Genomic DNA, 12,441 nt, shown 5'->3' with positions numbered 1-12,441 from the left:
TCCTGTCACTGAGGCACTTTCTGCTGGGAGATTCCTGTTACTGCTGATTGTTTTATTTTTTTCCTTAATCATGTGGTTATTTCTATGCATGGATCAGTTTTCTAGTTTTTCCGTGTACCAGAAAATATATGAGGTTTTGGACTGTCTGTACTCTAGTGCTCGACAATTCTGAAGGTTGTCTCTGATAGTTGTGCTTCTGATTTCCTGTGTTGCAGCACAGTTTCAAGTGGGATTAGTGGGGCCAGTTATTACACTGGCACCTTCAATACAATAAATCGTTCGATTGCTGGAGACTATGTGGCTGTATCAAGCCGTGGAAACTTTTATTTGACTTGGGAGCCTGGTCAGGTATGTTGAGCTTCATTTTATTTTATGTTGTTCTCATCACAATATGGGAAAAAGCCTGTACAATTGGGAGCAACACTTATTCTGTTATTCGATGCGTTTTGGAAGCTCAAATCAACGAGTGTATACCTGCATGTATCTAGTTCATGGTATACCTACATGTCAGCATTGCTTTTCACAATTGAGAAGAGATATTGGTTCAACAATACAATCTCGATTTAGGGGATGCAATCAGGAGTAAAAAAATCCTATTCCGTGAAGGTCAAGGCAACAAGTGGGTATAAGTCATGGCATCAACTATAGAAAAGTCTTGAGTGAAACTAGTTCTCTAGAAGAGTTTGGAGTGGGTGTTCTTAGTCAAGTTGTTGTGCCTTATTTTTCTTAAGCATTCCTTTCAGATAGGCAATATAAACTTAAGCATTCCTTTCATATAGGCAATATAAACTTCAATTCTTATTTTTCTTAAGCATTCCTTTCATATAGGCAATATAAACTTCAATTCTTATTTTTCTTAAGCATTCCTTTCATATAGGCAATAGAACACATTTCTTGATGCAGTTCAGTCATGTGGGTTGCATAAAGGAAGCTGGTTGTCTGCATGTTTCCCTGTAGTAGTGGTTGCTCTCATCGTGCTCGGGTTGAGTAAGTTAAATGTGATCCATGAATAAAGTGTATGTCAAGACAACATGAAAATAGAAGAACTAGGTGCGGAAAGAAAATAAGGGCCGACATAGTACGTAGGTCCTGTGTGTGCAATAGAGTATTAGGCAAACCTCAAGCGTCCAGGCTAATCATGTGTCATCCTGCTCATGGACCGAGTACATGGCCTCAATATCCACTACCTGATGGTCCTTTGGGGGAGGGGGTGTTCTGACAAGGGATCTCCTTTGTCTAAGAACACGTTTCTTGACGCAGTTCAGTCATGTGGGTTGCATAAAGGAAGCTGGTTGTCTGCATGTTTCCCTGTAGTACTGGTTGCTCTCATTGTGCTCGGGTTGAGTAAGTTAAATGTGATCCATGAATAAAGTGTATGTCAAGACAACATGAAAATAGAAGAACTAGCTGCGGAAAGAAAATAAGAGCCAACATAGTACGTAGGTCCTGTGTGCAATAGAGTATTAGGCAACAAAAACCTCAAGCGTCCAGGTTAATCATGTGTCATCCTGCTCATGGACCGAGTACATGGCCTCAATAACCACTACCTGAGGTGGTGCCTCTGTATGTCGCTGAAGCAAGTCCTGGATTTCGAGAAAGAAAGAAAGTCCTATTAACATCTACAAAAGACCAATGGGTCTATGATACCAAAAGTGTTACAATGTGTCCATGAAGTGACAGAATCATGGAGAAACATAATAAAAAACCCAACTAGATCTGAATGAAAAAAACAACCCTGTAAGAGTGCCAGTGGTATAATGCTACAATGATACAATGTAAGGGGATCAAAGTGGGCCCTCGACATCTATGACTGTATAGAGGCTCTCCACATTCACTACCTGTGCATGGACACTCCTGTATCTCTAGAGGATCTTTTGGTTGTGAAGCTATCAGGTGGAGCATCTCCTCGGACCAGTGGGTCTGGGGCGTCTACCTCGCTGAACCTAGATCCCTTTGTCTAGGGAGACGCCTGGGAGGCAGGGTGGCATCTGTGTAGCACATGCGCTGAGAGAGAGAGAGAGAGGTTATATTAACATCTACAAAGACTTGAAGGGTCTATGACACCAAAAGATGTTACATGTGATACATGAGTAAACTGTATGTGAACAACATGAGAGAGAAATGAAATGAAATGATATATTAATGTCTACATCTGAAGTTGGTGTCTCATCAAAGAGAACAACCAAATGAAATTGAAAAGTACAATAAATTGACTATCTTACAGTTATAAGAACTGTAAGTAAGACTCCTAGATGATACTAAGTAGAAAATATTTGAAAATGTATGTCAAGTTAGAATGGAGAGGTCGTAGAAGCGAGGTTAGCGCCTCCCATGCCGAGCAATAATGGCTTTGATCTCGCGATGGTGAGGATGCCGTGGTCGGGATCCTGGTGGGCGTGGCCAACGAGCACGAAATAAGACGACTGCTCTATCAATGGTGACTCCCTGGGAGCGTGGCTGGTGTCTTGATGGCCCCATGGACAAGGTATCAGGAGGTGTGTGGGCTGGGCTACTGGTGCTGGTGCTGAAGAAATTTGTCAGGATCCTCTGTCTAGGTACATCATGGCTCGGTCTCCTGTTTGCCAAGAGGGTCTCTCTGTGTCTCCAGAGCTCAAGTAGGAACAATCCCATGCATCTCTTATCCTCAAACTCCATGACCTTGCGTAACGGTCCAAAACCCTCTCGGGAGAGGCAATGATATCTCCCTCGGATCTCATAATAGACTGAACATCGGCAAATGTAGTGCTCCTCTGACTCTGCCTCCTGGTAGCATAGCTGACAAATGTGGTCATCCGAGATCTAATGCACATATCGCCCTGTCTCAATCCGCAGTTGGTGTGATGAGGTCCGGATCTGTCCAATGGCACAACGTATCCCATGTGATAGGTGTAAATCCATGTACGCCGGGCGGGTGATAAAACCATTTGGTGAGAGGTGCAGAAAATGGCTCTTGTAATGAGCCATTTTCGTGCCTAAGGGCTCAAGGGGACTAGTCCATGTCCTCTCTGTGTCCACTTTGGTGATATCCATCCTAATCATGTGGTTCTGCTCTGAGCGGGTGAGATCCAAGAGTGGACAATGCAAGCTGTATTGAAAGGGTGGGAGTGTCTCTATCCGCAAACCATGTAGGTCAAACCATGATCTCATCTATGAAGGGATTGGGTGTTAGGGTTAGGGTTTACAGAAGGTACAAAAACAGGCGTGGAAAACCAAGAGAAGAGAGAACACGACTTCAGTATACTTCAATGATCAAAAAGATGAAGTACAATAGCCACATGATAGTGACCCTAAAGATAAGTGTTCACATGTCCGGCCATAAATGTGCCGGGTGGACCAAAACACTTATAAACTGCATATAAGTGAAACTGAGCTAAACTGGGGGAAAAAACCTCCACTAACTGAAGTAAAAAGTGCCCCAGTAATCTACTGATGATCACTAGCACTCCTCTGGGTGCATACACAGCATAAAACCCAACAAACCCCCCTGGAGTGATATGTGATCACTGTACATCATCCACCAAAAGGAAACAAATTCAAAGCATTGCGGAATGCTTCAAATTTCGGACGTGGTAATGCCTTGGTGAAGATGTCTGCCACATTCTGATCTGTAGGACAGTAGATCAGACTGATATCTCCTGCCTGGAGTCTCTCCCGAACAAAATGATAGTGAATCTCAATGTGTTTCGTGCGAGCATGAAACACAGGATTCCTGGCCACAGCAATGGCACTCTGACTATCAGTATAGATAGGTGTAGGCTCCTCCACTGAAATATCCATATCAGTCATAAGACGACGCAGCCAAACACACTCAACAGTAGTAGTGTAGGCTGCTCTGTACTCTACCTCACAAGACGAAGTGGCCACTGTGGTCTGTTTCTTGCTTAGCCAAGAAATGCATGAAGCACCAAGGAAGAAACAATTTCCACTAGTGGAATGTCTGGTATCAAAATCACCAGCCCAATCTGAATCACTGTAAGCATGTAACTGCATGTCACCCCCCTCAGGATAAAGCAATCCAAGAGACAAGGTACCCTGCAAATAACGGAATACACGCTTCACAGCTTGCCAATGTGACAATCGTGGGCTGTGCATGAATCTGCTCAACTGAGAGACTGCATACTGAATATCTGGCCTTGTATTACACAAGTAAATGAGGCACCCAACAGCCTGAGCATATGTAGTGGCATCAAAGGAAACACTGTCATCTTGTAGTGACAGTTTCATCCCAGGCTCCATAGGAGTACTAATAGGCTTGCAATCCTGAAATTTAAACTTCTCCAGAAGTTTAGCAACATAGCGTGATTGCAACAACCCAATGCCTCTGTTATCCTGCACAAACTGTATGCCCAAATAGTAATGTACAAGGCCCAAGTCAGACATGTCAAATGTCTGTTGCAGTATCTCCTTAAAAGCTGCAATTTTGTCATCATTTGATCCCATGAGCAAGAGATCATCCACATAAAGACTGATGACCAGCAGATCTGTCTCTTCTTTCTTTACATACAGAGTGGCTTCTGATGGACTGTCCACAAATCCCTGAGTGAGTAGAAAAGCATCTATTTTTGCATACCAAGCTCGTGGAGCTTGTTTCAAACCATACAAGGCCTTTTTCAGCCTGCAAACTTTCCCCTCATGACCATGTTCTGCAAATCCCATGGGCTGAAATACATAAACTTCCTCCTCGAGGTCCCCATGTAGGAATGCAGTCTTTATGTCCAACTGGTGAACAACCCAACCACGATGTGCAGCCAATGCAATGACACACCTAAGTGTCGACATACGGGATGTAGGAGCAAATGTCTCCTCATAATCAATGCCCTTCTTCTGTGCATAGCCCTTTGCAACTAGACGGGCTTTGTACCTGTCAATGGATCCATCTGCATGTCTTTTCAACTTATAGACCCATTTAGTACCAATTGCTTTCTTGCCTTTGGGCAGATCAACCAAATCCCATGTTTTATTCTTTTTAATAGAATCAAGCTCATCCTGCATGGCTTTGTTCCAATGCACATTATCTCGTGCATCCACAAATGAATCAGGCTCATCATCATCCTGTAAACTGACTGCCATAACCAGATTCAAATCCATGATGTGTGCATGCTCATTGGTCCTTGTTTCCCTACGAGTACGACCAGCAAGAGGACCCTCTAAGTGGCTGTCCTGTAATGTCCTCAAATACCATCTAGGTATATGTCTGACCTGTGGTGCCTGCTGTCCCATATTTGGTTCAGCTTCTGGCTCATTTGGCTGCTGAATTTCTGCACCACCTACATCATTTGCTGGCTGTCCAGTACCCTCATGAGTTGGATCACCAACTGTGGAATGAAACTCCATGGGTAGTAGACCTTCAAACACATCATTTTCAGCCTGATTTGCCTCATAACCAGCCATGGATATTTCTGATTTTTCATCAAAAATCACATCCCGACTGATGAATATCTTCCTGGATAGTGGGTCATATAACCTGTAGCCCTTGCTCTCACGGCTATACCCAACAAAAATGCATTTTGTGGCTTTATCATCCAGCTTCCTCCTCAACTCTTTGGGTATGTGTGCATATGCAAGACACCCAAAGATACGAAAATGCGATACAGAAGGCTTGCGGCCATGCCAAGCCTCAAAAGGAGTAATAGAAACCAATGCCTTTGTGGGACATCGATTCAAAATATGACAAGCACACATTACTGCTTCCACCCAAAAGATATGTGGTAGTCTTTTTGCCTTTAGCATACATCTGGCCATCTCCATGAGTGACCGATTCTTCCTTTCTGCAACCCCATTCTGCTGTGGAGTGTAAGGAGTAGTATACTGATGTTTTATACCTCTACTCCCAAGAAAGGAATTCAGGATATGTGACATATATTCCCCCCCTCGGTCAGAACGGAGAGTCTTCACCTTGTATCCTGACTCTGTCTCAGCAAGTGCTACAAAGGCCAAAAATGCATCATATACCTGTGATTTCTGTGTCAAAGGATACACCCAGCATATACGAGAGAAGTCATCAATAAATGTTGCAAAATAAAAGCAACCACCTAATGACTTTGTCTGCATGGGACCACAAAGATCACTATGTATAAGTTGCAACTTTGGAGTTGCTCTTAGAGCCTGATCACGTGGGAAGGAAAACCTGTGCATTTTTCCCAAAATACATCCTTCACAAATGTGATCTGGAGGCTTTTCCATGAGAGGTAGATCTGTAAACATATTATGTCGCTGCATAAGCATAAGACTCCCAAAATTTACATGCCCCATGCGAGCATGCCATAACTCCGCATCAACCATAGCTGGAGTAAGAGTGAATGCATTTTAAGCAGACTGATCCACTGGCTGAAATGCATCCAACTGATAAAGTCCATGACATAGTGTACCAGTAAGCATCAAGGTGAAGGCATTAGCTTTGTCTCTGACCATGCATTTATCATCATCAAAGTGGACTTGCATTCCACAATGTGCTAAAGAAGAAATGGACAACAAATTCTTCTTTATCCCTGGTACATATAAGGCATCTGTAAGGCGGAGAATGGAGCCATCAATGGCTGTGAGCTGAATCTCCCCAATGCCACGAACTGGATATGAAGCATTGTTGGCACACTGAACAGTTTTGCCAACAGGGGCAGGGCCAACATGACTAAACAAATCCCTGCGAGATGTGATATGCTTTGAGGCACCACTATCAAAATACCAAGTACATGCATGCTCTGTCAAACTGAGTGCCTGTGAAGACCATGAGGCATCATAGCTGCATGTATAAAAACAGTAATCCCTGTCCTCAACAAAAGAAGCAGTCTCTGGAGGAGCATTAGAAGCATCATTAACAGACATCCCAGCTTCCTTTGCCTTCTCTTTGGCAATCCTCTTCCTACATTCCGTGATGTAGTGACCTGGCTTCTTACAGTAATGACGTTTGCCCTTCTTCTTGGGCTGTCCATCACCTTTCTTGGTATCCTCTGAAGAACCACCATCACCTGAGTTTTGATTTGCACTCTTTGGCTGAGTTTTTCCTTTCCCCTTTTGACCTGTAGTAAATGCTTGTTCAGCATTTGTGTTCATATTCATATTCTTCCTCATTTGCTCCTCTTGTAGTAAGAGAGCAACAAGTTCCTGATACTTGAGGGGTTCAACAGCATTCCTCATGCTGAGGTTCAAAGAGGTATGAAAAGCCAAGTAAGATCTTGGCAAAGAGTGCAAGATGGTGGACACAAGCTGTGTCTCAGGAATAATCTCATCCACATTGATGAGTTGCTCTCTCAAATCCTGCAGCTTGTTTAAGTGGCTAGACATATCATCTCCTTCATTCATTTTCTGATTTTCAAGCTCTCTTTTCAAAAATGAGATCCTAGCCTCATTACGAGCAGCATACATCTGCTCCAAAGTCACCCATGCATTCTGTGAAGAGCCAGCTGAACGAATATGAGGTATAATGGACCTCTGTACTGACAATGCAATGAGTGACAAAGCTTGTGCATCCCTGGCATCCCATGTCTTTTGAGCATTTGTTCTCTGAACAGGCAATGGCTGTCCTGGAGCCTGTACCTGTTGTCCTCGTCCACGAGCACCCCCTTGGGGAGGAGTCTCTGGAGCCAATGGACCTGGACGTGGTTCATCACCACTAACAAAATCCCAAAGACCTTTTGCCACAAGCACATTTTTCAGCATAAAACTCCACAAGGAGTAGTTCGTGCCATCCAATTTGTCTTCCTTAGACAAATATGTGAATACATCACTTTGCTGTTGATTTGCCATTATGCTTTACGCACAATGTTGTACCTGTTTACCAAAAAACCAAATAGCAGAAACCCTGATAACAACTGTACTCCACTGAATACAGTTCACCCAAATTTGCCTGCACTCTCAATCCTCTGAATGTGCAACTCAATGCACCAATGACTGAGTAGAGCAGCAAATGGCGTACACAATGCCAAAATGCCCCAAAAATGCCCAAATTTGCTGCACCCAAACTGTGCAAAAAACCTGTATATTTCTTTGCTAGAAAAATCTGCCTGTTGTGCCTGTATATTTTCACAGAGAAAATAAAATTGCCCAATATTCAAAGTATGTAATGCTTACCACTTCTGTGCTGAGCAGTAGGCTAAACTGCAGTCGAATGTTGACGTAGCAGATTCTGGTCGACTGTACTGTGCAGGTACTTTGACTGTACTATTGCAGTCGTGTACTGTACTGTGCACTGTACGGAGCAGGGTGACCAGTTCCACAGTACTGTCCTGCGCAGGTTTGTACAGAGGCGCAGTCTTCGAAGAAGGTACAGTATACGCGTGCGCTGCAGGTTCAGAAGTACGTTTCAGGTACAGGCGATGACAGGCGCAATCATTCGAAGCAGGTACAGTAGGTGGCGCACAGGTGTACGGGCTGAAGGCTGCGCTTGACAGGCTGCAGGTGTCGACTTGCAGGTGGATACTAGCAGGCGGCGATTTGCTGGCGGCGCTTACTGTACGGGGCTGGTACACGTACGCTTACTGTACGGGGCTGGTACACGTACGTAACTGTAGGCGACGCCTGTTGTAGTACCCGATTGAAGGCGACGTGCGACGCCTGTTGTAGTACCCGATTGAAGGCGACGTGCAGTACCCGACTGAAGGTGACGTGCAGTACCCGATTGAAGGCGACCAGGTGCAGAAGTTGTAGGCGGCGCTTGACTGGATGTACGGATGCTACCCGACTGAAGGCGACCAGGTGCAGAAGTTGTAGGCGGCGCTTGACTGGATGTACGGATGCTGTACGGGCAACAGCAACAAGTGTACGGGCAGGGCAATGCAGAGCTTCAATGCTCTGATACCAATTGAAGGGATTGGGTGTTAGGGTTAGGGTTTACAGAAGGTACAAAAACAGGCGTGGAAAACCAAGAGAAGAGAGAACACGACTTCAGTATACTTCAATGATAAAAAAGATGAAGTACAATAGCCACATGATAGTGACCCTAAAGATAAGTGTTCACATGTCCGGCCATAAATGTGCCGGGTGGACCAAAACACTTATAAACTGCATATAAGTGAAACTGGGCTAAACTGGGGGAAAAAACCTCCACTAACTGAAGTAAAAAGTGCCCCAGTAATCTACTGATGATCACTAGCACTCCTCTGGGTGCATACACAGCATAAAACCCAACAATCTAAGCATTCCAGCAATGAGTATCTCCATCCTTTGCCAACTGTATGGATGAGGTCAATGCCAATCGAGGGTACCTTTGGCGAGGAAGCTCCCATAGCCGCTGTAAAAAGGTAACTACCTGGAATAGGGCCTCGGTCACTACTGGTGCGGCACCCAACTCAGCTCGAACAATCTCATGTGGTACCGATGATTTGCTTTGAATCATGCGGGCAATCGTCATAATCAGTGGTCTCTCCATATGCCTCCAGAGTCCATCCCTCATCAGTCCCTCTCTAAGATTTGTGATGTATGCTGGGCCCCCAAATTGGAGCTCCGTAGAGGAAGGTCGGTGTGACAAGTGTATCAAATATCCACAATTCGGTGTGCGGCTCCTGAGACTGTATGTGTGCACACTGAATCTCAAGTGCCCCCAAGGCTGCATGCCCTCGAGCTAATCTAGCTGCTGCTGCCTCCTTCAGGGAGAAACGCGGTCCTGTGAAAGTAACTCCCAAATAGACATATGACCTGATGTACTCTTTTTTTTTTTTTTTCCGGGGGAGAGATCCTACTAATAGTTAACATTACAACTCGCTCAACGTCCCAGCCACGCTGGTGTCGTGAGCTACAAGATCATCTACGCGGCCCTCTTGACGAGGGCGACGAGCACACTCGACCACAGAGAGCGGAGGGGCTACACTGGAGTCCTCCTGGGAAAGGCGGCCAGAACACGATCGACGCCGAAAGGGAAGCTTATGGAGAGCGCGGATGAGGTGTGCCGCCGAGGGGTCCAAGCAGGGTTTGAACCCAAGACCTTTCGGTCCTAGGCAAACACTTTACCACTTGGACTATCACCTCTTTGGCCCTGATGGACTCAACCGGCTGCCCTCGGAAAGTGAACTGATGTCTGTGGAAGGACAAATGACCTATAAGACCAAATACATAAATGAAGACCATGGAGTTCTTATGCCAAATCTGTGGTCAGGAAAAAAGAACTTCAAAATGAACTAAAAATTGTCCTAATTTGTCTACTATGCTACTAAGAGATGCAAAAAATTTACATCGGTACGAGATCGGAGATCATTGGATGTTGGTGATGCCATGTTGACAATAGCTTGCGCTTGAGAAGTGGCTGGTTTTGGGTTATGAAAATTTTGCTTTCCCATCATGGTATTGCCTTCTTTACACGTTGCTCGAACTGTAGCGACTTCTTGCCTTTTTACGTCAGTGTTGCTGGGGTGAGCTTGTCTACAATCCACACTGTGGTACTCTTCAATTTTCTTGGCTGCTTATGGATATCCACCTTATTGGCTTTGGTATCATAGGAGAGCTGTCAATCACTTCAGAATTCATTATTGCCAGCCACTTTCATTGGAGTGCTGGAGTTTTGCTAACCAGTTCCTCCCAGAAGTTAAGCTCATAACTTCACCATCCTTGTGGTAATCCTTCAACTTGCATTTTAAGGATGGTGACTCCAGTTTTTTTTTTTTTTTTTTGAGAGAGAGTTATATTAACGTCTACGGAAGATCCCAAGGGCCTATGAGACCAAAAGTAATACAAGGGTACCATGGATATATTGAGCCATGGAAAACTGAAAGAAAAAGTAAAATAAAAACTTCTGACAGTACATGTGATCAACAGATGATGCTGTGTAGAGTGAGATATGTTGTGATCGGCTAATGACGATACCCGCCTCTGCCAGAATCGATCTTATGGTGGAGTGAATGTCAGGCCTCTGTGATGGGAGTGTGTCATGTTGGCGGAGAACCTCACGAATTTGTCTCTGTGTGGTGGAGGGAGCTGATGCTCTGGGTTGGGGATGTCTGGCTCGCAAAATGGATCGAGCTCTCTTGCTAAGAACTCATCTGGGGCATGGAGCTGGAGCGTGGGTACGGGTGGTGGGTTTTGATGTCGTAGTAGAGGAGCTGTTGTGGGCAGTGGATTCTGATGTGGATGTGTGTACCACAAAGAAATCTGTGATGGTTCTTTGTGAGGTGTCCTGTTGGAGCCGGGGCTGTCCCTCAGCATGCTTCCTCAACACTACATCCCTGTTTTGTCTGAGCTCCATCAAGTACATGCCCAAGCACCTCTGATCCTCAAAATGTATCACCCATGTGAGTGGTTCGAATCCCTCTCGGAAGAGGCAGTGGAATCTCCCTTGTATCTCGTAGTAAGCCGTGCAACTGAACATATAATGGGCCTCATCCTCTACTGCTCCTGTGGTGCATATTGTGCATGTCCTCTCCTCATGTGGGATATCCACGGCTCTGCCAGTCTCTACTTTGAGGCGGTGGGAGGATACCCTAAGCTGGCCGATCGTGATACACATAACATGTGACATGTGTATCTGTATGTATCCCGGGATCTCAAAGAATCCATCCTTGGAGAGTCTCAAGAAGTGATCTCTGTAGAACTCACACTTTTTACCAATCTCTGACGGAGACACCCATGTCTAACCAGATGATCCGGTTGATCGTGAGAGATCAAGGTAGGGGGAATCCAAGCTATACTGAAATGGGGGGAGACGGTCCATCTGGATGCCATGTGCATGAAACCACTCGACTACCTCAGAGTACCATGCATGTGTTGGTAATGGTGGTGGCCATGTCGCTGAGGAGGAGGGCAGTCCAGCTTGTCTCAATTGTTCCCTCTCCCTCTTGCAGTATAATTGCATAGAGGACTCTAGTGCTAGTCGTGGGAGGCGATCTCTTTCAAGCGTGTATACATGCTGAATATAAGTGACAGTCTGGAAAAGGGCATCTGTAACCAGTGGGGCAACCCCAAACTCTGCATGTAGAATGTCATGTGGTACAGATGGTTTACTCCTGATCATGTGTGACAACATCATCACCTGTAGCCTCTCTATGCTCCTCGAGTGATCCTTCCCTAGACTTGGCCCCCAAAAGGTTGCACCATACATAGCCCCTGGTCGTACTAGAGTCTCAAAGAGCCAGCACTTAGTGCGAGGTTCTTGGAAATGTGCTTGGAAACATTCTCTCCATACGGTCTAGGGAGGCATGCCCCCTTGCAAGTCGGGCAGATGTGGTCATTTAGAACAAAGGGCTTGTAAAGTGACTCCTAGATACACATACTTCTGCAAAATTTCCATTGGGGCATCTCTGTATATGAAAGAAAATCGTGAGGCGATTGCATAAGATGTGTTGAATACCATAACCTTGGTTCTGCCCAAATTGACCGTAAGGTCTCTCCCCCTGCAAAATCTGTCCAATGCATTTAAGTGTTTCTGTAAACCCTTGGCTGAATCTGAGATCAAGACAATGTCGTCAACATATAGCAATATGGGCACTACTATCTGAGCCAATGGTGAACCTCTACCTC

The 12,441-nt window shown here is 45.1% G+C and overlaps 1 protein-coding gene across 1 annotated transcript in view; it reads left to right on the top strand.

The window, feature by feature from the left end:
- The window catches only part of HCF136 (photosystem II stability/assembly factor, chloroplast (HCF136)), a 65,213-nt gene that overhangs the window by 15,537 nt on the left and 37,235 nt on the right, over window positions 1-12,441 (top strand). Inside the window, exon 4 of the mRNA XM_086773037.1 lies at window positions 216-348. Coding sequence (XP_086629163.1) covers window positions 216-348 — 133 coding nt within the window. The remainder of the gene's footprint in view (window positions 1-215; window positions 349-12,441) is intronic.

Source organism: Cibotium barometz, chromosome 33 (assembly GCF_041138505.1).
Source record: "Cibotium barometz isolate CiBa-2024 chromosome 33, ASM4113850v1, whole genome shotgun sequence".
Taxonomy (NCBI): Eukaryota; Viridiplantae; Streptophyta; class Polypodiopsida; order Cyatheales; family Cibotiaceae; genus Cibotium; species Cibotium barometz.
Note: the sequence above shows the minus strand (reverse complement) of the source record. Positions and strands in the feature narration are given on the sequence as shown.